General features: G+C 38.9%; 1 protein-coding gene across 3 annotated transcripts; it reads left to right on the forward strand.

Annotated features, from left to right (window-relative positions):
- The first annotated feature begins 43 nt into the window (after positions 1–43).
- Positions 44–27290, forward strand: Cops2 (COP9 signalosome subunit 2). 3 transcript variants are annotated; one of them, XM_029470871.2, is made up of 14 exons: positions 136–177; positions 6901–6949; positions 9902–10015; positions 11556–11633; positions 14630–14755; positions 16893–17003; positions 17115–17192; positions 19208–19382; positions 20057–20235; positions 20339–20391; positions 22722–22819; positions 24050–24132; positions 25106–25164; positions 26554–27290. In XM_029470871.2, exons 4-14 carry the CDS (start codon positions 11610–11612, stop codon positions 26696–26698), a joined length of 1131 nt encoding a protein of 376 aa, XP_029326731.1. In that variant the 5' UTR covers positions 136–177; positions 6901–6949; positions 9902–10015; positions 11556–11609; the 3' UTR covers positions 26699–27290. The 3 variants fall into 3 exon arrangements, with proteins under 3 accessions (XP_021012035.1, XP_021012036.1, XP_029326731.1); XM_021156376.3 differs by lacking the exon at positions 6901–6949 and having other exon boundaries at positions 44–177; XM_021156377.3 differs by lacking the exon at positions 6901–6949 and having other exon boundaries at positions 44–177; positions 16914–17003.

Here is a 27290-nt window from a genome sequence, read left to right on the forward strand (position 1 = left end):
CTTTATCTTCTCCTGGAGAGACCGGAAGACGAGGAGACTCGGGAGTGACGCTTCTGGGCCGCGGAGCACTGTGGGAGGAGGCTGTCTCTAATTTCTCCTCTCCCCCTCCCCCCTCCGGCCAAGATGTCTGACATGGAGGATGATTTCATGTGCGATGATGAGGAGGACTACGACCTGGTGAGGCGCAGGGAGCGGGCGGGGGCTGGAAGTGGGATGTGGCGGTGGTGCCAAGGCCGAGAGGCTGCAGCTCCCTCCCGGGGCTCGTCGGCCTGGTTCCGCCCTGCCCGGGGACGGGTTTCCCTCCTCGCCTGGCGTCGCGGGCCTGTGGGGCCTGGGAAGAGAGGGAGAGAGGCGGCGGGGCCGCCCTGGCCGCTGGGCCCAGGGATAGCGCGGGTGACCGACCGGGGCCGGTTCTCAGCGCCTCTCTGCCCGCCGCCGAGCCTCCACGGCCCGGCACTGAGGTCTGGGCCCTAGGGGGCTCATCTCTTCTCCACTCTGGACCTGAGCCGGTGCCAGATGCTGGGAGAGTGAAAACTGGGAGAGGGGGGTGGTCCATCCTGCTCCCAGACCTGACTGCGAAACTCGGGAGTCTCCCCCAAAACAGCCTAAGAGTCTCGCCCAGGGTCATTTTGGGTCCCAGGTTAAGGCTCAGAGCAAGAGTAGAAGGAGTAGTTAAACGACTCGTCCCGTTCTCTAAAAAATGACAAGCTCCGAAGAAAGATTTGCTTTTTGTTTGGTTGGACTGGGGAAAGGTAGGGGTTAAGGGAATTGGAACCAATGATCTTTTTCCTTGATTTAAGAAATTTCCCAGCATCCGTGTTTGAATCATCAGTGGCATAAAAGTAAACAAACTTGCCTAGTTTGATTGGTGATTTCTTTTCCATTTAAGGTTTAATTGTGAATGGATTTACAGGTTTTAAATTGTACCCCATGATTTATGTTGATAGTCCAAAACACATGCCTGTGTAAGAACTAAGAAAATTATCTTGATCCCAAAATTAGTGTCAGTTTTGTTTCTTAATTGGGAAGCATTTGTTCGGTATTAAGGAAAATCCGATGATACTGCAAGCTGTGGGCATACATGCTTGGAGAAGTCTGGGTCATCCTTTTTTCTTTTCTTTTCTTTTTTTAATTTTGAGGTTTATTTATTTTATGTATATGAGTACACTGTCTTCAGACACACCAGAAGAGGGCACCAGATCCCATTACAGAAGGGTGTGAGCCACATGTGGTTGCTGGGAATTGAACTCAGGACCTCTGGAAGAGCAGTCAGTTGCTCTCAACCTCTGAGCCATCTCTCCAGGCCCGGGTTCATCTTTTAAGTGTCACATTCTCAAAGCATTAATATTTTTATTTTAATATTTATTTAATATTTTTATTTTAACTGTGCAACTTCTTTGTATAGTTGAATCTGTAAATCGTTTGCAATTTTTAAAAAAGGTTTTCATTTTACAGAAAGGCATATTTTGCAGAAGGAAGAAGGAAGTGCTGTGACTGGAGAGTCATAGTAGATGCTTGGTGATTTCAATACAGAATTTTGTGATTTGTTCAATCACAAGGTAGTTGTAAACAGATACTAAACTTTTCTCTTGTTTTGCTTTTGTTTCCATTACAAGTAGTTTTTAAATTGTCAGATATTTCTTTTGAATGTTTGTGATTTTAGCTTGTAGGGTTTTTAAAATTTTCACTTACTTCCTTTCCTAATAGTCTATGAAATACATAAACTTTTAGAAAAATGAATATTAGCACTGGGATTAACTTAAAAGTACAGTGTAGAAATGAAATTGAGAATCTTTGAAATATTCTATTAGACTTTCCTCATTTGTGGAAGTTTGTTGCTTTGTTTTGAGGCAGGATCTCACTGTGTAGCCAATGCTGGCTTGGTGCTCAGTGTGTTTCCTAGGTGTTGGGAGTAAAGGCATGCATCAGCATACCCTGCTTTGGAAGCTTTCTAATTAGACATACAGTGTTTGAACATGACTGCTTTCCCAGCATTTTTATGTCTATACTAAATGTATCCTAAATAAAGTTGAATATGCAGTTGTTTCAGCTTTAAAAAAAAAACTTAAGAGTTAAGATTTTACTGTTGCAAAACTAATGAAATTTTTATTTTCTTCTCTGAGCATTATGTGAAATTAAATAGCTCTTCTCATCCATTTTTCATATAGATACCATTCTAGATTCCCAGTTATATGTCAAATAGTGAAAGGTGTTATATCTCTTTTACTAACAGTTAAAATTTTTGGCACATGATGTCTTTCTGGTAACTGATGTTCATTTGCTAGTCCATATCCTGTGTGTTTAAAAGGATAAGGATGACTGTCATTTCATAGCTGCTAGAGATGGCTTTCTTTTATTTGAGTAATTATTTTGCCTAGATCTTTATCTGTTTCTTTTTATAGAAAGTCTACAAGGTTGACATCCTGTTTTAAGGAGGTTTCTCTCTCTTTTTACCTTTTGAAACTTTACTTTTTGCCCAGGCTGGCCCTGAACTTCTAGAATAGTAAGGATAGCAGACCTGGAATACTAGGCCACGCTAGTGTTTTTGTTTTGTTTTGTTTTGTTTTGTCTTTTTTTAAAAATGTGGTTGTTAGATGTTTAGTTATCACTTCATTTAAAATATTACATGAGAGGTGGGGATCATTCACTTGGTAGAGTGCTGGCCTCACATTCCAAAAACCCTGGGTTTGGTTTTTAGCACAGAAGCACTGGATGTGGTAGCATCCTATATCACTGTGGGGTAGAGAGAGAAGCATCAGAAGCTCAAGGCCATTCTTGGCTACATAATGAGTTGGAGGCTAGGCTGAACTTCATGATTCTGTTTTAGTTAATTGATTAATGAAAATGTTAATAGCACTGTGGGGCATTTCTGACCTCAGTGACATTCAGCATATCTTTATCTGTGGCCCACTCATGTTTTAATGCCCTAAGCCACCTTTTGTATTTGCCTAGTCTAGTGGAAAGAGATGGCAGGAATACACCCTGAAAATTAAAGTTCTGTCTTGAGTATATTTTAATGCCCCCAAATTTTGCTTTTTTGTGTCTATTGGGTGGGGGGTGAGGTTTAGTTTCAGAATGTCCAACAGAATCTCTTACCACAGTAGCACACTAACACATACACCACTTGTGTTCACAAACATAAAAGTTTGCACTATCAGTTCTCTGCCCAGTTCTTAATACACTCTCAAAAGCAACCAAGTTAAATGTTGGCCTCCCCTTTATTTATTTAATCAGGATATAGCTTATGTGTTATTCTTTTTTTCTTTTCGTTTTTTTAATTGGGTATTTATTTCATTTACAATTCCAACCCACCCACCCACTCCCACTTCTTTGCCCTTTCGTTCCCCTGTACTGAGGCAGATAAAGTTTGTACGACCAATGGGCCTCTCTTTCCACTGATGGCCGACTAGGCCATTTTCTGATTCATATACAGCTAGAGACACGAGCTCCAGCGGGGTATTGGTTAGTTCATATTGTTGTTCCACCTATAGGGTTGCAGATCCCTTTAGCTCCTTGGGTACTTTCGCTAGCTCCTCCATTGGGGGCCCTGTGATCCATCCAATAGCCGACTGTGAACATCCACTTCTATGTTTGCTAGGCCCCAGCATAGTCTCACAAGAGACAGCTCTATCTGGGTCCTTTCAGTAAAATCTTGCTAGTGTATGCAATGGTGTCAGCGTTTGGAAGCTGATTATGGGATGGATCCCCAGATATGGCAGTCTCTAGATGGTCCATCCTTTCGTCACCGCTCCAAACTTTGTCTCTGTAACTCCTTCCATGGGTGTTTTGTTCCCAATTCTAAGAAGGGGCAAAGTGTCCACACTTTGGTCTTCATTCTTCTTGAGTTTCATGCGTTTAGCAAATTGTATTCTTAATGTATCTAAAATATTTCACAGATATTTACTCTGTGTGTGTGTGTGTGTGTGTGTGTACACATACATGCATGCTATGCCATACATGTAGAGGTCATTAGACAACTTGTGAGTGCCTGTTCTTTCCTAACCTGTAGATTGTATAGATAAAGTCCCAGTTGTCTGGCTTGTCAGCAAGCACCTTTATCTGCTGAGCCCTCTTGACAACTCACTGCCCTTTTTACATCTCCAAAGATTATATGTAGGTTTGACTGCTTTCCTGATGGTAACAATTTGACCTGTTTTCAGTCTACAGTATTATAAACAATGTGTGACTTTAAAAAAAATTAAAAAGTAGGGATAGAGAGATGGCTCAGAGGCTAAGAGCACTGGCTGCTCTTTTACAGGACTCCAGTTCCCAACACCCATGTGGTGACTCACAGTGGTCTGTTACTCAGCATTCTAGAGGATCCAACATCTTCTGGCCTCTGTAGCACCAGGCATACACGTGGTGCACATGCATACATCCATGCAAATACTCCTGCACATAAAATAAATCTTTTTAAAACTTTAACCAAAAATTATATTATAAGGTAATTAAGATAAACTATTAACCAGGTAATGTTGTTTTAGGTTAAAAACAGTTCACTAAAACCAAAAACCCTAACTCTGATAAAGGTAGTTTTCTTCAGAAATGTTGTTATAATCCAGTCAGTATTGTTGGATACTGCCTATTAAAACTACAGTAGAGGGGAATACTAACTCTTAATAACACTTTTGTGAATTTCTAAAATGGTGTGTTAGTTTATTGGTATATTTTGTGTAAAGAATTTCGGAGTTTTAAACAAGGATAGCTAAAATAAGTAATAGGCAACTCTTATGTAGTAATGATCAAATTAAATCAATGAATTTGTGTGTTAAATCATTAGTAATAAGCATAAATACATACAGCACATAATAAAACATTTTCATGATGTACCATGGTGAGTTATATTTGTAAACCATGAGCATCCAAAACATATTTGTACGTGTTCATTCTATCCATTGTGAATGCCTGGGCTTCAGGATAAACTGTGGACCTCCTAAAAGGACCCCTTAAACTTAGCAGATGAGGAAAGGCATTAAGACAATAATATCCTTAAATCCATAGAACACATTATAGAATAAGAACTGGATCGTAGGTCACATGGTTTTTATGTCTCTCCTTGGAAGCTTTGGGATGAATAAAAAATGGTTCCTATTTATACCGTAAATTACAAATTAGAACACGTTAAAGTTTGGATTGTGGAAACACAAGTGACTACCTAGGATTTGTATTATATCTGGTTTTTAAGAATAATGATCCCACCCTGCCGCTCAGCATCCTTTGCATCAGGTGCAGATGGCTAGAAGTGGGCAATAGAAAGTAGTCTACTGATGGATCTGTTTTCCTAATGTATATTTCTAAGGCCCTGTATTGATGTCATGAGTACGTCGTAAAATGGACCTTGTTCAGAAGGGGCTGTATTTCATTTTGTAGTCAAAAATGGTGCGTGTTATTAATTTGGATTGTTAGCCCAATCTTCAGTTAGACATTTAATGAACACTTTGTAAAATCTCAGGAACATAAAACACGACAAGAAAATTTCTCCTTAGGAATCACAGTGGATAGCTGGGCATTGTGGCACACACCTTTTAAACTCAACACTAGGTAAGCAGAAGCAGAAGCAGACAGGTCTTAGTGAATTAGAGGCCAGCCTGGTCTACATAGTGAATTCAAGGACAGCTAGGACTTTGTAGAGAGACCCTGTCTCAAAAAAAGTTGTTCATGGTAGAGGCAAAAGGAGTGAGGGGACAGTATAGACACTAAGCCCTACATTTGATGCATGTCATGTAGAGAGAAGCATGACTGTAGATTTGGTTCTGCTAAAAAGAGCTGGGGAATCAAGAAGGAAAGCCTTGGTGAATACATTTACCAAAGTGTGACACTGGGGAGCTGCAAAGGGGAAAAGGAAGGAGAAGGGATTGTGTAGAATTCCTAACCAGAGTATAATTCCCTGCTGCTAGTATAGTTAGAGGCATAGGCAAGCCTCTAACTACAGGCTAAGGTGGAGGCAGGATTGCATGCTCACACCCAACTTAGGCAACTTAATAAGACCCTTTCTCAAAAAATAAATAGCTGAATGAAATTACTGGTGGTGGAACATTTGTCTAAAATGCATAAGGCCTGAGTTCAGTCTCCCTCCAGCATGGCCAAGATAAAAATATGATTTGTATTAACACAGCAACTTAAAATTATATGGCATATTTGGGGGGAAAGAATAGATTTAGACATAGGTCATCACAGACTGCTTTAGAGACACGAGTTATTTCATCAGGAAGTTGGAGCAATGACTGAACCTTAAGATTTGTAAAACCTTTTCAAGTGACTTTATTTTACATGTTTTTTAAACTTTTATTTAGAATATTCACATATTGATTGAAATTTTGAAACTTCTACAAATTGTTGCTCAGTTGACAGAAACAAGTTTAGTTTAGCATTACTTAATGCATCTAATTCTCTCTTGATTGTTATCTTGTATTACTAAGCCATTAGTAATTTTTGTGTGACTGGGCTTTATTTACGTCTTGAATTCACTTCATGTCTTCTGTTTAACCATGCTTCTCTTTTTGTTGTTATTCTTTTTTTTTCCATTCTACTACTTGAGCTTAAGTGTCCATTGTCTTTGTCTCTGGAGTAGCAAGTGGGTAGTTTTGTGACTAAGAAAGCTCATTTGCAGGATGAAAGAAAGTATAAAAATCATGTCATGATTGTCTTCGTGGCATAAGGTAACTGAAGCTAATATTTTCAGCCTATAACACATTCTCCATTTCCTCAGTGCTTGAAAGTCCGTGACTTAGTTCTCCGTGGACTGTACCTCTCAGCCTTTCCCTTCTTGAACCCTGGACTAGTTTTTGTGTTTTGTTTTTTCATGTTTTGGACTAAAAAACAAAAACAAACACTGAATGAGAGTCCAAAGTTTTGTACTTTATGATGTGGCAATCAGAGTTCTTTTTCATTCATTTCCAGATTCAGGTCTGCCCTTGGAAAATTTGGTTTGCCAAAAGGTAATTTTCTGGTAGGTACAGCAAGATGAATTTTGAGAGTTGGATGTAGATTAGGCCATCTTCAGTGTATTTCACAGTTGCTTGATAGTTTAATCTATGACCATCAATGCTGAGATCACTGCTTCTTATGAGTATATACAAAATGACATAGTATGTTTAGGTCTGTTTTGAAAAATATTGGTGTGCTGGTGAGATGGCTCAGTGGTTAGGAACACTGTTCTTCCAGAGGTCCTGAATTCAGTTCCCAGCAACCACGTGGTGGCTTACAACCATCTGTAGAGTGATCAGATGCCCTCTTCTGGTGTGTCTGAAGACACCTACAGTGTTCTTATATACATTAAATAAATAAATAATTCTTTAGAAAGAAAGAAAGGTAGGTAGGTAGGTAGGTAGGTAGGTAGGTAGGTAGGTAGATATTGGGAATTCTGTCCTAATCACAAGCCAAAACCCATTTATTTTACTACAAGTTAATAACTCAAGCAGCAGTTTTTAAAGTCAGAAGTCCTAACAATATAATCCAGTGGTCTAATAATTTGATACCTGCACTATAGTATAATTCCAAAGCCTCTCTTCTCTGTGATTAAACCTGTAAGAGCAGAAGACTCTAGATATGAAACATATGCTATAATTCATAACAGTCAAGTCTATGGCGAGGTGTTTGAGGCACTCATTGTTCATTGACATGCAGTGCAAAGTGCCTGTTTTTATATTTACAACCAAGGTTTATAGTGATGTTCCACAGTGTAATCTGGCTCGTGCTGCCAGAAACATATTTCATTTTATTAATTTTAGTCATTGTATATTTTTTATTATTGTCAATTATTTTGTGGAATCCCCCTTCATATCCAGGTCCTATCCATTCACTTTCAAATTGTGTGCACACATGCCTCCCTGGCTACATTGGATCATAACCCATACTTTAAGAAGCCATAACTTACGTGACCAGATGAGAAACACAAAGAGAGGAATAGAGTGGAAGGTAGGATGTAGTTTGAGCAGTTGAACTAAGGCCAGGGTGACTGCAAGCATTGTGAATGAGGGAACAGTTCATAGAAGATGCTGGATGTGAGCAGGAGTCAAATTTTTACTACTTTCAACTTACTTAGTGAGCAATGGGAACTCATTTTTATTAAATATACTAAATAATAGACATTTCATGCAGATTATTCTGACTGTTGAACATGAGGTCAGAACTTCAAGGTTAAAAAGAGACCAGGAAGCTTATGGGAAAGCAAACTTTTTTAACTTACTAATATGTGGCTGCAGAATGAGGAGCTAGAGTGACCCAGAAGTGCCCCTGCATGTGCTGCTTGTGTTGTCTTGTGCTGTGTGCTGTTCTTGCCTGCACCACGCTCCTTACCTCACCACCAGTTCTTCTAGAAAATGGACCCACTTATCTTTCAAACGCAGCTTTGACTGTCACTATTACAGCCCAACTCAGTCACTGTGACAGACAGTTGTTTGTTCTCTAGTAATTTTTTTTACCTTTAGTATTTTTATTATAAGTGACAAGAGTTAAGAAATAAATCATTATGGAATATGTTTTTTACCTAGTCTGATCTTATCCCTAAAGGAAGTATTCCAGTGGAGTTTCAAGTGTTAACCCTAGCTGAATTTTATAGATCATTTATGTGAGAGCAAGTCCCGTTTGTGTTCTCTACAGAAGGTGCACTGCACTGAGAAAGCCATCTTAACGAATTTCTGAGCTTCCTGAATGCTGTGCTTAGTGAGACTCTCTTCACTCCTCTGCCTTTACAGTATTCCCTGTATAATTTTTGAAGAAATAAGCTATATTTGAATTTAAAACAACTCTACTATTCATGTCTTTGTGTATATTCCCTTTCCCTTGGTACCTTTCTTTTGGTAGAAATTTATCCCTCTGTAATGACTTGTAGGTAAGGAAAAAATAATCTTTATTTTGTGACTCTAAAATATTACTTTTTAGACTAGTGAGATGGCTCAGTGATTTAGGGCACTTGTCACAGAGCCTGACAACCTGTATCAGTCCTGGACTCACATATGGAAGGAAGGAAAGACTGGCAAACTGTGCTCCAACCTGCATACATACCTGCCAGGCCACCTCACGAGTCCAGATAGCTTTGTAACATCCAAATAAATAAGCTAAGATAGAATTGTAGAAGTTTGAGGAGTTTTCCACCAGGTAAATTCAGTTCTTACTGAAAAACAGGGTAGCAGAAAGGAAAGTTTAGGTAAAAAAACAAGTGCTAAGCAATGTAAGCAAAGATTACATTGTTTCTTAAGATTTCAGTCTATTAACGAGGATTATAACACACATTTCACAGAGTGGAAGTTGTTGGATTTTTTTACTTACTTGCTTAGTGTTTCTGTGTGTAATGTATACGTGTGTGTAGTGGACATGTGTGGAAGTGAGAGGATGGTGTCTCCTCCCCTCACTGAACCTGGGCCTAAGCTGCTCATCACAAACACAATCCTTCTGTCTTCCCATTTCATTCACTCATCTGACAATAGGGTCACAGGACTTGAATACTTATGCCTGGGTCTTTACAGTCATGTTGGTAGCTTGAACTTAGTTCTTCATGCTTGTACAGCAAACAGTCTTACCCCTGTCCCCACTTCCCAGCCTCTGAAAGTGCTAGGTTTGCTATGGAAAAATAATTTCTATCTTACTGTATACTTTATTCCTTCTCTGAGTTTATTTTGTTTTCCCTGAGACATGGTTTCTCTGTGTAACCTTGGCTGTCCTGAAACTTACTCTGTAGACTAGGCTGGCCTCAAAGTTAGTGTCTGCTTGCCTCTGCCTGGAATTAAAGGCATGCACCACCACCACCAGGCTTCTTCTCCAATTTTAAAATAAGATCAATGTTGATGGCTGTTTTATTTTATACAGAAATAGAGTAAGTCTTATCCTAACAGTATTCACTTATTACAGTGCTGTATGTGAATTTCTTTTTCTCATTTATTCTCTCTCTCCTACTACACAGGAGTACTCTGAAGACAGTAACTCGGAGCCCAATGTGGATTTGGAAAATCAGTACTATAATTCCAAAGCACTGAAAGAAGATGACCCAAAAGCAGCGCTAAGCAGCTTCCAAAAGGTGCTTCCAAAGCCTGTTTCCAACTGATTTTATGTCTTGAAGTTTATTTTGTTTTAATAATACTGTATATGTTACTTTTCTCATTGCTACGACCAAATAATCTGACCAAAACCCAGAATGTAAGTATTTTCTTCAGTTCACTGTTTAGGATGCAAAAGTCCTTCCTAGCGGAGAAGCCATATTGACCAGAGCATGTTACTAGGATTCTTTCCATCTCAGTGGACAGTGTAGTGGTTGAGTGAGAGTAGCCTCATGGGCTCATGTGTTAGATGCTTGGTCCCCAGATGGTGAAGCTCTTCTTGAGCAGGATTAAGTGGTGTGGCCTTGGTAGAAGAGGTGTGTCACTGGGGTGAACTTTTGAGGTTTCAAAAGCCCATGCCATTCACGGTGTCTGTGTCTCTGTCTCTCTTCCTTTTTTTGGTTTTTTTTTTGTTTGTTTGTTTCTTTGTTTTTTGTTTTTTGTTTTTTCAAGACAGGGTTTCTCTATAGCCGTGGCTGTCCTGGAACTCACTTTGTAGACCAGGCTGGCCTCGAACTCAGAAATCCTCTGCCTCTCGAGTGCTGTGATTAAAGGCATGCGCCACCCACCATGCCCGGCTCTCTCTCTCTCTTTCTTTATCTCTTTTTATTCCTCCCTCCCTCCTTCCCCTTAACCCCGCCCCCAGCTCCTATTAGAGGATCAAATGAGCTTTCAACTGTACCCAGTCCCATGCCCTGACTATCATGGACCTTAACCTTCTGAAACTATACACCTAAATTAAACTGTTTCTTTTATGAGTTGCTTTAGCCATGGTGTCTTATCATAGCAATAGAAAAAGCTAACTAATATAACCAAGAAGCAGGGAGAGAGCAGGGAGAGACCTTGGAGTGCGGAACTAGGTTAGAGCTTCCCTGACTTAAATTCCAGTGCTTTACTCCCTGTGGCTAGGCTCTACCCTCAGAGGGTTCCACAACCTTCCAAGGCAACTAACTCCATCAGTTAGGGACCGAGTGTCAGACGCAAGAGGCAGATGCTTTATATCCAACCCATAACAGGTGCAGTAAATGCAAAGTGGTTTATTTCAAAAAAATGTGTGTGATATTTATGATAGTTCTGTCAAAGGATTGCATTATGGATAATAAGCATATATTTCAGAAAGTTTCATATTGTCTTTTCTAATCAAGTTGTCCATGATGTAGGGCTCTTATCCTAAAAAAACCATACTAGAGAAACATCCTCATGGTCAGCAGTATCATTACTATAATCTTGATGGTTCTGGGAACAGATGGATTGATTTCCTGATTCTTACCTAAGCTGAGTCCTTTCTGGGCGTGCATTATCAAGTCCTCTCATGTGGCAGCTTAAGAGTCGGCTGGCTTACTTACCCAAGGATCCCAAGACATCTCTTTTCATTTCTTTATTTAAATCCTTTTTAAAATTACACTGTCAGTGACATTTTTCATGAATAGCTTATAAATTTAGTTCAAGTCTTAGACATTGGGTATCATTGAAAAATAGTGAAAAATTGATACCAGGACTAAAAATCTCTTTCCATTGTAGGTTTTGGAGCTTGAAGGTGAGAAGGGAGAATGGGGATTCAAAGCACTAAAACAGATGATCAAGATTAACTTCAAGTTGGTAAGATTTATTCTGAGACTCACCATGAGCTGCATGCAAGCCTCCTGCTGCAGAACCCCATGTTTTCTTCTCTATAAAGTTGTTATACTGACCTCTGTCCATGTGTGGACTGCAAAATTATGACTATAGCAATACTGATCTTTTGTAACTTTTAAAGCTAATTAGAATAGGTATGTCTATGTCACATCTTCACTTTCCTCCCTCCAACTCCTGTGTCTTCTCTCTCCAACGCTAGTTTTTTTAATTTAACATAGGATTAAAAATATATATATTCTGTATGAAGAACTTATTCCTTAGGTATGTTTTCTGTGTGTTACTGCATGTAGTCCAAGTGCATTATTTATAGAGTGACTTTTTGAAAAACTTACTTTGGAAGTTTATTTTAGAGTTTACAAATTCTATTTATTACTGTGGTGGAACTACTTCAACATTGTACTGGACACCTCTGTTGTCTTTCTTCCCACCAATAATCAATCAACAAATCAAAAAGGCCTGGGTCCCTTCAGAAGATGTCTAGTGTAAAGGTCCTCCCTCTGTTCCTGGCTAGCATCATCTCCCACCTACATTGTTGCATTGGCTGTTAGCTGAGCTTGCATCTATCCTTGTCTGCTACCTCTGCCTGCCGTCTGTGCTGTGTACCCTTTCTGGTTCTGCTTCTCACAGTGTACTGTTGCTTTCTGCTCATTTTTATCATAGTATTACACCAATGCTTCCTATACTTAAAAACTTGAGATATATAGGTGAAGCAGCAGGTGACTAAGGGGCAGAGATTTGAATTATTAAAATAGTAGCATTAAATGCTAAATGTCAACTCTTAAAGATGCTATGATGTGCAGGAAAATATGATTCCTTTAAAACATATCTTCACATAATGACAGTTGTTTTGGTTTTAGTCCATTTAAATATTAAACTGCCCTTAAGATTCAGTTTTTCTATTTTACCTTGAACAGACCTGGGAAGGATAAGAAAGGGTTATCTGAATCATATAGTACAGGTTTGCCATTTGCTTCTGTCACAGCATCTGTAAATAGGAGAGTACAAGAGTGGTCTTGGCTGTGTCTGCCTCGCTCATTTTCTAGTAGGATCTACAGTAGAACCTATGTAGCTGTGCCGTGTTTGGTAGTACAGTTAGAAGGATCTGTTTCACTTGTTCTATGTTAGAACAAATTTGCTTAATCTCTCAATCTTAAATTAGGATTAACATTTTTTTTAAAGGTTCCTGTCTGTATTTAGTCACATACATATTTATTGGTGGTACAGAGGTGAGACAGGGTCTTACTATGTAGTCCTGGACCTTTCTATGCTGGCCTGGAACTGACAGAGTTTCTATACTTTCTATACCTGCCTCTGCCTCCCTAGTGCTAGGATTAAAAGCATGCACTACCATGTCCAGCCAACATAACTTTTTAAAATGAATGTCTTAGAGCCATCAAGATAGGCAAGTAAAAAAAGATGCTTGCCACCAAGTCTGACAGCCTGAGTTCAAACCCTGGAACCCCTGTGGTAGAAGGAGAGAATCAACTCCCATTAACTGTCCTCTGCCTTCCCACATTAATGTTCTGGTGCAAATTTTATTTTACATACCCTCACAAATATTTGGAGGAGGTAGGGGAGAGACTTTCTCATTCCTGTGATTAATTACCCTGACAAACGCATCTTAAGGCAGAAAGGGCTTATTTTGGCTTACAGTTCAGAGGGATACAGTCTAGCATGGTGAGGAAAATATGGTGGCAGAATTAGGTGGCTGGTCATGTCTGTGTGTGCTTGGGACACTCCTACAACCTTCTCAAACAGTTCTCCAGCTAGGTATACAAACACAAGCCTGTGGGGAGCATTTCAGACTGCAACAGTGAGCTTCAAGTTATACAGGGTTGGTAAGATAGAGGTGAGACGTACCTTTTTCTAAAATCCTGCTTTAGTACTGAGATGTAAAACGAAAGTTGAGACAATCCTGTTTCACCATCTCTTAAGTGCAGGTTTAGTATGTTGTTTAGAGGATATTCCTTGTTAGTTATGTCCTCATGAAACTTCCATAGTTCAAAACAAAACAAAAAAACAGGTACCCATAGCTAGCTATCATTCTTTTATCCATTACCCTAATAACCAGAAGAAGGTATTTATACCTGCCAGTGCTCCATTTCCTTGAAAGAAATAACTCAATGAAAGAGGTTAATAGCAATAAGAGATGGTAGGAAGTAGACCAGATTATAAAGTTAGTTATACTCCAGAATTAGCTTACGTGACACACTCCCCAAATACCTAACTGCTGGACATTTTACTAGTTTCTCCAGACCTTTCCTGTTCCCTGGAAGAACTATAAGACAGTGTATAAACAACCATACAACATAATGTTGCAGTGGCAACAGTAACTGTGTCTTCTATGGAGCAGAGCCCTGTGTGGGATGATTTTTTTTTTAATTTTAACTGAAAATAGGCTTTGTTTTGTTTTGGGTTTTTGTTGTTGTTGTTGTACATTATATTCTGAGTGTACTTTATACTCCTAGATCCTCCCCCAGACCCCTGGGATGATTTTGTTACGTGGGATGAGTTCTGGGACTTGAGATTGTTTGACCTCATGGAAAGCAAGCCAATTCAAGGGAGAAATGGAACATGCAACTCTTGTTAGAAAGTTAGAATAAATCTTTATTTCGGGGTGAAATAGTGGTTATCTGCATAGCTATTAGCCACACTTGAAATTTAAAATCTGCTTCTTTGGTAGGTATCTTAGTAGTTTTCCAGTCACATGTGCTGTGCAGTAAAGAGTAATATTTGAAACTTGGAACATGTACAGAATTCATCTGTTTATTAGGCTGAATTCTAACATTTATGTCATCCTGTATATAAGGTAACATGTCTGTATTGTTGTTCCTCTTTTCCAAGAGCATATCATGAATTGTGGCAGGCCCAGTTCAGTGGCAGTAGGTCTGTGTGCTGGATCATACTCCTGTGCGCACTCATATGTATGTCTCCAGTCATGCATTTTTCTTTTCTCACAGACTAACTTTCCAGAAATGATGAACAGATATAAGCAACTATTGACCTATATTCGGAGTGCAGTCACCAGGAACTATTCTGAAAAGTCCATTAATTCTATCCTTGATTATATCTCGACTTCCAAACAGGTTAGACTTGAGTTCTTTCTCTTGATGGTGTCAGTGTGTTACTTTGTACAACAGTAATGGTTCTGTGGGTTTGGGGTGTTGTTGATGGTTGCTTTTCTTTTTGAGATGGTCTCTTGTAGCCCAAAATGGCCTCTAAACTAGCTGTGTGACCAAGGGTACTACTGGGCTCCTGAACCTCCCCTTTCTGCCTCCCAAATGCTGATGGACAGGTGCCATCATGCCTGCTAAGTCGTCATTTTATTTTAATTACTAGTGTACTTCAAAAGTAATTGGTTCTATTTTATTGATTCTGGTACTAATTAACATTTAAAGGTAATAAATCCAAGTTAATCTCTTTAAATAGTATCTTCAGATACTTAAATACTACCTGTAAATAACTTGGGCAGACATTTTTATTTTTTTCATACTCCTTGCATCTGTCATTATAGCTGTTTTTGGTTTGGTTTTGGTTTTGGTTTTTTGTGGGTTTTTTTTGTTTTTATTTTGTTTTTTGGGGTGAAGTTGTGTCTGCATTTAAACTTAGGGCATTGAGCACGCTAGAAAAATGTTCCCATTGAAATTGCATGTGCGCATACACACACAGACATTGGGAATGTGAAATGTGAACATGAGTCACAAGTTGTGATGTTAGATTAAAGTCCTTGAGAAGAACTTGTCCTGTGCCAGACTCAGTAGGTGCTCTATACATGATTCTATCAAGGATGCATGGTGATAGCTGATAAAGGGAAAGAGGAAAGGGGGAAATGGCTTCTTCTAGAATGTGGTGGCTAACAAAGGTAATGATGACTTTATGTATTCATCCTATTTATTTATTTATTTATTTATTTTTAAGCTTTGTTACCCTCTGGTGTTTGAACACGGAATGTTCTCTGTATCATTTAGTATCTGTTTTTGTAATCCTGATAAGCAGTCTCAGAATCAGCCTCATCACACACATACACACCCACCCATACTCAATCATGCACGCACACACGCACATATGCGCATCTGTTCTGGGAATAAGGGAAGGGAAACCTTGTCACTTAGTGGCAATAACTCTAGAGCATCCTCCTGCTGTGTCATGAGTTTGAGGCCAGCCTGGCTGGTGGCACATGTTATCCTTGGGAACAAGGTAAGTTTGAGACCAGCCTGGACTACATGAGATACTGTATCTAAATAAATAACACTAAATTATGTGGAAACATATTTTCTGTTCTTTGCAAACAAGTATCATAAAAACATATTTGGTACTGTGTTTATAAATGTTATTCCAAAAATGCTAGGGGACTAGAATTGAATAATTTTAAAACTTGAAGGTTGTACTCTTCTGTGTGTTAATCTGAAACTTCTGAAACTTTTGCCTTTTGAAAGAAAAAGTAGCTATTGTGTGGGTAGCACTCTAACTCCATACCATCAGGAACCCTGAGTAAGTAGGCAGCCTTCCTGAGAGTCTCAGACTCTCTGAGAATTCAGGATCCAGACGCCAGAAACAAAGCTACAAATAGAGGAGGGTGAGCAGAGACTCTTGAGATGGTGTAAAACAGTGACCTTTATGGGGAAAGTGTCACTCTGACTAGTGATTAACCGACAGCCAAAATTACACTAGAAAAGACACACATGGCATGTGGTGGCTTACACCTGTACTCCCAGCACTGAGGAGGGTAAGATAGACCACCACAAAGAGTTCCAGGCCCACCAGCTCTACAGAGTAAGACACTGTCTCAAAATAAAAGACAAAACCATTTTGCTAGAAAGGGTGCATTCGCCCTCGCCCTCTTCCTCCCCCATTCACCCCTCTCCTCTTCCTCTTTCTTATAAAGGCTAAGTAAATAAAATATATGTATATTTAGTAAAGGTCCAGCATATCATTCTGATGATATAAAATAAGTGGTTATATTGGGAAGGACAGAGCTGACTGTTAGGGCATTAGAATTTATGACCATATATAGTTTACATGATAAGATATATTTCTTGGTTTTACACAACAAGCAAAAATATCTTGGCACTTATAAATGTGATCTCTTAATGTTTTTGACTATAGTAGACATTTGGTAAGAAATAAATAGTGTATCTTACATGTATTAAAGTTCAAAGATGCACTTTTAGTTGTTCAAATTAACTTTATTAACAGGTACAAATTTGCTGTTTACAATTATAGAATTCTGATTTTTTATGTCAGATGGATTTACTGCAGGAATTTTATGAAACAACACTGGAAGCTTTGAAAGATGCTAAGAATGATAGACTGTGGTTTAAGACAAACACAAAGGTAACAATTGCATTTGTCCTTTTGAAGACTGGGTGGGTACCTGGAGTGATATGCTCCAAGTATATGTACCTCCTCCTAAAGGCTTTTCATCTTAATTAATTTTTTTTACAGCTTGGAAAATTATATTTAGAACGAGAAGAATATGGAAAGCTTCAAAAAATTTTACGCCAGTTACATCAGTCTTGTCAGGTAACATTCCCTCACCTTTTCCTGAATATAAACATGAAATAATAGTATTCAGCTTACTTAGGAATGTTTGTGCGAAAGTATCTATCCCAAAAATAAAATTTGAAGAAATAAGTTTTTAAAGGATCATGATCATGAGTTTAAGTCCAGCTTTTTTTTATAATGACGCTTTGCTTGGAGGCGAGGCTGGCTTTCTGAGTCATTTGTTAGATCAGTGGCTCTCAGCCTTCATAATGCTGTGACCCTTTAATATAGTTCCTCATGTTGTGGTAACCCCCAAGCCATAAAATTATTCTTTTTAAAGATTATTTTATTTTATTCAGAGTGTTCTGCATATATATCTGCGTGTTAGAAGAGGGCACCAGATCTTATCATAGATGCTTGTGAGCCACCATGTGGTTGCTGGGAATTGAACTCAGGCCCTCTGGAAGAACAATCAGTGCTCTCCAGCCCCATAAAATTATTTTTATTGCTACTTTGTAACTGTAATTTTGCTATTGTTGTGCATCATAATGTAAATATTTGATAAGCAGAATTATCCAATAGCAGCCCCTGTGAAACGGTTGTTTGCCCTTCCAGGGGATTGTGACCCACAAACTGAGAACCACTGGTCAAAATGCTGGATTCAATTCTTACCCGTTATGGAATGAGGTGTAGTTGTCAGTGAGCAAATAAGTCCCTTATAATATGTAGTAAATTTGTACTACCTAGTAATATGCAATATAGAGTTAAGCTGTGGTATTTACTTACTTGCTTTGGGATTTATATTAGTTATTTATATTATTTATAATATAAATATAAATATAATTTAAAATATAAATATAATTATTTATATTTATATTTATAATAGTTTTATAAATATAAAAAAGATCTTATATTCTAATATATGGTATATCTTTTTGTATATCATTTGTAGCTTTATTCTCAGATAAAATTTGGAGTGATAGTGTCTATGTCTGCAATCCAATATAGCCATGTTAGGTGTCGCATATCTTAATATGAGAGGCATTATGTTGAGACAGATGCGTGGTAAGCTGCTTATGATTTATTCGTGGATAGCTAAACTGCCGTTTAAGGTCAAGGACTTTATGAACAATACATTTGCTTAGTGTGTATATTTTTTAAAATATTTATAGCTATGTGGCTATAGGCCATAAACTAATAACTAAGGCTCAAATTTGCAAGCATATTCTGGGTTGCTATGTAATTTTCCTGACATGTATAAGAATGGCTGAGATGAGAAAGTGTAGCATATTTTTCTCTCCTTAGGCGCGTTCAGGAAGTGGGTTTCCATTGACTAGATGATCTAAAGCAGTTGTGAAGGAAGACCATTAGTGTACTTCCTAGCTGAAAATATAAAACTGCATTGATTTTTAAATTACAATTAAGTGTGGGCACGGTATACACGCATGTACATACCACAAAGTGCATGTTGAGGTCAGAGGACAACTTGTGGGAATCACTTCTCTCCTTGACACTGTGGAAGATAAATGGCTTGACAGCAAGGGTCTTCCAACATCAAATTTTAGTACATGGGTCTGGAGAAATGGTTCAGTAAGTAAGAGCACTTTGTTAAGTGAGTACAAACTTAGTTCCACATCACCCACTGATGACAGTCAGCATGGCCATGAATGTCTGGAACCCCAGTGCTAGGGTGGGGAGTGGCCACCAGGCTAACTGAATAATCGGTGCACTTCAGCTTCCCTGAGAGATCCTGCTTCAAGAGATGAGGCAGCCAGTGTTTCCTGACCTACACACAGGAATGCACAAGCATACACATATGCAACACACAGAGGTTTTCTTAATGAATGTCATTTTCTTTAAAAGTATTTTATACACACAAAAACTTCTAGCCCCCTTTCCCTATCCAGGTTCCTTTGGTCACTCTACAGTCAGCCATGATGCAGTAAAATCTATAATGCATATAACACAGAGATACAAGGTTCCCAAGTTAACACTAATAAAAATATCTCAGTTGCCCCTGCATTTTGTCTTGACTGAAATATTTGTTTTCCTAGACTGATGATGGAGAAGATGACCTGAAAAAAGGTACCCAGTTATTAGAAATCTATGCTTTGGAAATTCAAATGTACACTGCACAGAAGAACAACAAAAAGCTTAAAGCACTCTATGAGCAATCACTTCACATCAAGTCTGCCATCCCTCACCCACTAATCATGGGTGTCATCAGAGGTAAGTTTGGATGGAAAGGGTAGAAAGGGAAAGTCAGGAGTCATTGCATGAGACTGAGTAGCTCTAAGGTTGTTTCTCTTTTACTGACAGTAAATGGTAAAGTATGAAAGTCATAAAGGGGTCTGCTAGAAAGTAGCATGTTTTTTTGTTTTGTTTTTGTCTTGAGAAGGTCACAGTAGGGGGCTAGAGAGATGGCTCAGCAGTTTAGAGCACTGACTGCTCTTCCAGAGGTCCTGAGTTCAATTCCCAGGAACCACATGGTGGCTCACAACCATCTTTAATGGGATCTGATGCCCTCTTCTGGTGAATCTGAAGAGAGCAATGGTGTACTCATATAAATAAATCTTTAAAAAAAAAAAAAAAGAAGGTCTCAGTAATAGAGATACTAATTAGGAAAGTCGCATTATGAGTGTACCTCTCCTGAGTTTGTAATAACATAAAGGATTACTTCTTATTCAGTAGAAACTCTAAAGATTTGCAGTAGGTTATTCAGTGAGCTTTCCTTATAGAATGAAGATATAGACCCTAGGTATACCCTGGAGTTGCCATGTGGAAGGTACAGTTGCACCTTGGGGCTATACTAGGCTACTGCCATGCAGGACATACAGTTAAAAGCCATTGCAGTAGCCTTCATTTGTTCTTCATCAATTAATCGTCTGTTTTATTGTTTACAGAATGCGGTGGTAAGATGCACTTGAGAGAAGGTGAATTTGAAAAGGCACACACTGATTTTTTTGAAGCTTTCAAGAATTATGATGAATCAGGAAGCCCAAGACGAACCACTTGTTTAAAATATTTGGTTTTAGCAAATATGCTAATGAAATCAGGAATAAATCCGTTTGACTCACAAGAGGTCTGTCTGCTCTTTTCACTTCTCTTATTAGCTAATTGGCTTTCTGGAGTACCAAAAGGTTAGTATGTATGCGTAATTTATTTTTGTTTTGTTTTTCTGTTAGGCCAAGCCGTATAAAAATGATCCAGAAATTCTAGCAATGACAAATTTAGTAAGGTAAGATTTATGTTTCCCTATGGCAAACCCTTTTAAAGCAGCTCACAGAGGGGCGTGGCAGACAGCAGCAGAGAACAGCTGACAGTCAGCATCTGTTCTTTTGTATGTTTGTCTAAAAGGCACCAAAGTTCATGCCAACCTTTAGAAGCCATTATGCTGTTTCTGTTAGTCACAGATAATGTATAAAAATCTCATCTGGTTTGTTTTTTTATCTTATCCTGGTGTTTTGTTTTCCTTCTTTCCAGTATAGGAGAGTGAGTCTCTTGCCAAGGTTGGCTTTGAACTTGTAATTCTACTGCCTTGACCTCTTTCAAACCTGAACCATCAGGCCCAACTTGGTTTTCTTTGTTATTTATTTCTTTTATTTACTTATCTTTTGTTTGTTTGTTTTACTAACTGTGTGTTTGAGGGGGATATATACAGTTTTAACTTTGTCTCAAAACTTTCTCAATATCTCTGCCTACCTTAAGTCTAAAATAAATGTGAATTGGCCAAAGATAAATCAAGAATTTTCAGTAATAAGAGGCATAAAAAACATACTTTCCAACGACAAGATAAAAATGACATTAAAGCAAAAAGATTAAGGCGAGGCCTGGTGTTACACACACCTTTAATCCCAGCACCCAGGAAGTGGAAGTGGAGAATCTCTGAATTCAAGACTAGTCTAATCTGGACAGTGAGTGCAGGCCAGCCAAGGCTACAGAGTGAGACCTTACCTCAAAAAAGAAAAGGAAACCGCAGTTTTCGCCCTAAATGAGAATCAAGTCTGGAAGAGGTTTTGTTAGGTGTGCTTTGAGCTGCTGCGTTAATCTGTACTCACCACTGCTGTGTTTTCAGTTGTCTACTGTTTGTGGCTTTTCATTGTAAAAGGGCATTTCTCCAATCTTTTTTTCAAGAGACTTAATTTATCTACATTTGTTACATTATCTCAAGTTGATTTGACCACAAATTAACATTTAAAATACTTTGTTTATAGCATTGGCTTACTAAACATCAATTAAAAGTAAGGAAATAGTGAAAGTTTTGATTAGAAGTTAATGTTATATAAATTGGTTAAGTATAATAAAACACATTAAACAACTGTTTTATCACACCTTTACAAGGTAATAATTATCCTGTATTTATTACATCTTGTGACCCAGTAAAGCATTTATAATAGAACTCAAAAATTTATTGTAATGATACCGTTTCCCCCAAGCAAGGAATAAAAATAAAATCTACTTAATCGAAATTTTTCTTATAGTTAAAATATAGGTATATGCAAGTATAAGATAAAATATGCATGCAATGTTTTCACTCCCTGAAGACAGCCTCCTGTTGTGCATTACAGTGTATTGGGGTAGGTAAGAAAGTCTTGCTTCCTCATTTTATCTTCCTAGTCAGTTGCCAGCAGACTAGAGGGAAACATTTGCTGTTGAAGCACTTGAATCACCTGCCCCTAACATGAAGTTACATTGCGACCCAACAGATGGAAGCACAGCAGAGGGCATGCAGAATGGTTGATGATATGCCTTACATACAAAGCACACAGTGGTGCCATATCCAGAAGGTTGGCCTCTTCCTTCGCAGCACCCTTAGCAATCCCATAGTGCCTTACATAGGTGTTTCCAGAGTAGGTGCCAGATCCTCGGAGAAGTATAGAGATCATCAGCCTGTGGCCTTCTGCAACATGGGGCTCCATCACTGTGTCCTCTGTATGTGATCACTTGGCATTTCTCGTCTTTCGTGTTTCTGCTGTAAAAGTTGATAAGATTTTTAGGCTAGAAAGACTTGAGAATCAATCCTTTTGAAAAGTTTTTACAGTTGCTGGTAGCTTTCTAGAAGATAAAAATTAGGAAGCTCTATTATCTGGGTCTTCTTCCAAAAGGATATGCTTTCTTATTTGAAAGCTAAGACCAAGCTCCCTTGTTGAATAATGTGCTTGAAACTAGTTTCTTTCTTTAAGAGCAATTAGGGATCAGAAATGCACAATCTAATTTGAAAACATCAACTAATATAATAAACATTTTACTGTCAACTTTGAACAAGACTAAGATGAGACTCTGTTAAATGACTAATATATCTGAGTAATAATATCTCCTCCCCCAAACAGATTCATTTGCTCTTTCCTTTAGAAAACAAAAAAGCAATAGTTTGGGGGGGGGGGGTCATTTATTTGGTGCTAGAAAAGGATTTTTTAGGAAGGTTCTGTTTATGTCATGTATATTTAATTTTGACTTCTTTAATAGAAACAATAATAAAGCTGTAGTTGTTGCGTATAAAGGTTGAGAGGTAGGCTCTGGATTATGTTTGCTACATGGGGCAACGTTTATCCTTTTTTTCCATGTTAGTGCCTATCAGAATAATGACATCACTGAATTTGAAAAGATTCTGAAAACAAATCACAGCAACATCATGGACGATCCTTTCATAAGAGAGCACATTGAAGGTGCGTGGTTGGCCGGCGTGCTTCGTGACGGGGCTGCATGGAGTAAATTGCAGTAGCAAAGGACAGAAACATTTCTGAGTGCTACGTCATTAGCAGACTTCATATGAACATCAGATCTGTACATGGCATTTGTTTTCTTTTGCCTTTTTATTCTAATGTAAATATTGCTGTAATCTGGTTATTGATGTTTAGATTCAAACCTGACTGTTAAGGTTCGTCAAGAAGCTGGGAAAATATATTGGATGATGTAGTTTCCCCCAAAATGCAAGGAAACATTGGGAAGTTTTCTCAGAGTAAAGTAAGGCTTAGTAAGTTCTGCTGAATTGCCACAGACAGGCATTGTTCTGACAGCTCCAGTGTTCCCATCTATGAAGAACTATTGAGGGCTGGGCAGTGGTGGCTCATACCTTTAATCCTAACACTCAGGAGACAGAGGCAGGAGGATCTTATCTACAAAATAGCCAGGACTACACAGAGAAACTCTTGTGTGGGGGTGGGGGGTTATTGAGGGCACTTAAATGACTTGGGAGCAGTCCACTAACTTTTAAATGCATCAGAAAAATTTGAAGAATATGTCAGAAGTAATGTTCTCTTATTCCCTATTTGCTTTTTTATTTCATTCAATAGGGTTTTTGTTTTTTTATGGGTCTGGAGTGGTCCTCTACTTTGTAAAAGCAGAAAATGTAAAAGTATTATCTGTGAATTCTAGGCTTCTTTTCTTTTTGAAAAGACAGTTTTGTGTGAGGAATTGTATATGGGCCAGGCATAGTGGTACATGCCTATAATCCCAGCACTAGGAAGCTAGGCAGGGGGAGGAACATCTCTTGAGTTCTGGGACAAGTGAATTAATGAAACTGTAAGATGGAATGCAACCTATAAGAGCCCTAGGACAAGTAACTCAGCTAGTGTGAACCAGAACTTCCTATAGTGTGAACCAGAACTTCTCACACGTGTTAAAGGTTAAGGAAGTGATGAATGGGGAATGTCAAGAAGACAGAAAAATATTTTAGGAGATTTGCAACATAAACATCCTCAGGGACCGAGAAACTGGGAGAGACAGCCTTGGACTGTGCTTTCATCACACCAGATTTTTAAAATCTAAACACCCATATCTTTACAAAGCAAAAATGGTTTGAGAAGGTAAATCATGTAGTTAATTAGCATGGCTTGTGCTTACATGATTCTTAAAGACCTTCACAGTTACACTGGTTTTTTCTTTTTGTCTTTCAGAGCTTTTACGAAACATCAGAACACAAGTCCTCATAAAGTTAATTAAGCCTTACACAAGAATACATATTCCTTTTATTTCTAAGGTATTTGTCGGTTTTAGTGTTTATGATTTGTGCCTACAATTGCAGTATCCCTATCTTTATCTTTTTAAGTGTGACTAACTTGGGCATGCATCTTTTTTTTTACATAGAATACAACTTTTGTGCTTCACTGAGACATGGGTTTCCCGTAGCCCAGGCTAACTTGATATAGAGGGTGGGTGTGTACACATGCACGTGTACTCATGTAACTCTGGATAAATGAGGATGACCTTGAACTCCTAGCTTTCTTGCCCCTCTGCCTTCCAAGTGCAAAGCTACAAGTTTGAGCCACAAAGGCTTTAAATTTAATGTGAAATTTTCATTGTTGTTTAATGTAAATTGCTTTTACAGAAAAGAGCTTTAATGTGTAAGAGAGAAATTACAAATCACTCAGTTTCTAAGATTCCTTATTCTTAGGCAGAAGAGAATGAAGCATTAATAAAAGTCCAATTCCAAGCATTGCAAATGGAGCAGGAGTATACCCACGGTTACAAGAGGGCTGAGGGCACCATTTGGTACAGAGTGCTTGCCTACAAGAAATTCTCATGTGTTAATAGGTTTGTAAGCCCAGGAGCATATGTCTAATCTCAGGCTAAGGTGGGAAGATTGGAAGTTCAAGGCCCACCTTGGCTACAGAGTAAACTTACAGCAGCCTGACCAACTTATTGAAACCCTGTCTTAAACATGACAAGAGGGTTGGGATATAGCTGAGTGGTATAATATATGCACAAGACCCTAGGTTCAGTGCCCAGGATCAACAGAAAAAAATTCTCTGCACAGATGGGGTTGTAGGTCAGTAAGAGGGCACTTGCCAAGTGTATGGGGCCCTGGGTTAAATTGCCATTGTAGTAAAGAAGAGGGAAAAATGAAATCTCCTTTATTAACGTCTCCATTCAGTGGTATTAAAACCAAACATAATCATGAAATCTTTTGAAATGTTAATTAGTAGAATTATATAATGAACTCTTTGTCGCAGGAGCTAAACATAGACGTAGCTGATGTGGAGAGCTTGCTGGTGCAGTGCATACTGGATAAGTAAGTACTCTGCAGCTTTTGTAAGTTACTGTGTGTCTTGTAGAGAAGTACAGGTTCCTGTGGAGGCCAGAAGAGGGTATTAGATCCCTGCAGCTGGACTCACATATGGTTCTGAGCCACTAAACATGAGCACTGGGACTAAACTCGGTCCTCTAGAAAAGCAGCAAGTGCTCTCAGCCACTTGCCGCTCCGCTCTTTCCAGTGTCCTTGGCGACTTTAAAGTTGCAAGATGCTGGTTGCTGTCTTTTCTGTTGGTGTGAGAAAACACCAAGACTAAGGCAGCTTAGAAAAAATCAGTTAATTAGGCTATGGTTTCAGAGAGTAAAGCCTCCATGATAGTGGGGAAAAGACAAAGCTGACATTTTGATTGGCAAGTAGGAGGCAGAGGGAGAGACACTGGGAATGGCTCTAGTCTTTTGAAACCTAAAGCCCATCCCTGTGACACTTCCGAATCCTTCCCTACAGTTCCTCCAACTGGGCACTAGGGTTCGATGTGTGAGCCCGTGGAGACCACAGTAATCATAAAGTCTGGACAGTGATGGCACGGGTAGCATAGCAGCTCAACTGTTGATTTATCGTAAGGACCACTGTGTGCGATTTCCTAATAGAAGACAGACAGTGACTCTTTCTTTTGTAAGTGAATAAGCACACTGAACACATGACCTCTAGAAAGGTTCTAAGTTATTTTTCAGACAGGTTTCTCATTCTTTTCATGGCTTACATACTACTAAGAACTTAGCTACTGGGCCTGTGACGTGGCTTAGCAAGTTAAAGCACTCGACATAAGCCTGACGGTCTGTAAAAGGAGCCAGCTCCCACTGTACTGCACATGCACACACCTGTTATACAGACACAGTGATCATTTCCTGATGGGCTGTGTCTGTGTCTTTCTTTCTTTCTTTTTTTTTCTTTTTTTTTTTAAGATATGGTCTCACTGTGTAGCTCTGACTGGCCTGGGATTTACTGTGTAGACCAGGCTGTCCACATCTATCTCTCAAGTGCTGGCATTAAAGATGAGTACCCCCATGTCCAGTCTATAAGGTGTAAGCACCATCTGTCAGGAAACACTTTTGATGTTAGTAATAGCAGTTTGCTTTGAAAGCATGGCAGGTGTCGTTACCTTTCATAATGTAGGTATCTGGAGAAAAGTGGCAGCCGAGCTGAGATCTGGTGTCTTAAAAGTAGAATAAGGCGATAAATGTTACAACTAACACCAAATTCACTTGTTAGAAGTAGGCAAAGCAGGTTTGGGGTTTGTTTTATTTTTTGTTTTTATGTTGGTGTTTTGTTTGGCTGTGGTGTGTGTGTGGGGGGGGGGGGGTTATGTGGTTTTCTATGAATGTGCTTAGCAGAGATAACTAGAGACCTTGCTTTCTTATTTGGTTCCAGCACTATTCATGGCCGAATTGATCAAGTCAACCAGCTCCTTGAACTGGATCATCAGAAGAGGGGTGGTGCCCGATATACTGCGCTAGATAAATGGACCAACCAACTAAATTCTCTGAACCAGGCTGTGGTCAGTAAACTGGCTTAACGGAGGCCGAGCTTTGCGGACATGCTTAAGGCAACAGTGCAGAGATGTGACCCTTGAGGACTGGAAAGACAAAGCTCCGGTGGGTTGATGTGTCCTGAAAGGGATGGAGTTATGGCAGAAGTGCTTTTGTGATCAACTGGTTTGTGGTTTGCTGCTGCATTTATCCCAAGAAAACAGCTTTAATCTCCAGAAGAAAACCAAAACACCATGGGATTTATGCTGTGTTGACATCTTGCCCTAAACATACAACACCATAGTAATTTGTCATGGGCGACATGACCAGAGAGAAGATTTTTGTCATGATTTTAAAAACACTGACACGCTACTGTTGGTTAAATTTAAACATGTTGTACCTGCAAAAATTCTCTCACAAATAACCTGCAATAACTTGAAATTCATACCCTTTTGAACACTTCCTTTTCTCATGTATAAATGAAAATGTTTGCTGCATTTTGCAAAATGTCAGTTCTCCAAAACTGTGTCCGTCTATTTCTGTCCTTGCAGCTAGTAAAGGTTAGACAACCCGAATTCTCAGTGGCACGCTGTCACCTAGGGCTCAAGCAGCAAAATAAACAGTGCAGCTCAGAAATTA

The sequence above is a fragment of the Mus caroli genome, unplaced genomic scaffold (genome assembly GCF_978045245.1).
Source record: "Mus caroli unplaced genomic scaffold, Mus_caroli_1 scaffold_2, whole genome shotgun sequence".
Classification (NCBI taxonomy): domain Eukaryota; kingdom Metazoa; phylum Chordata; class Mammalia; order Rodentia; family Muridae; genus Mus; species Mus caroli.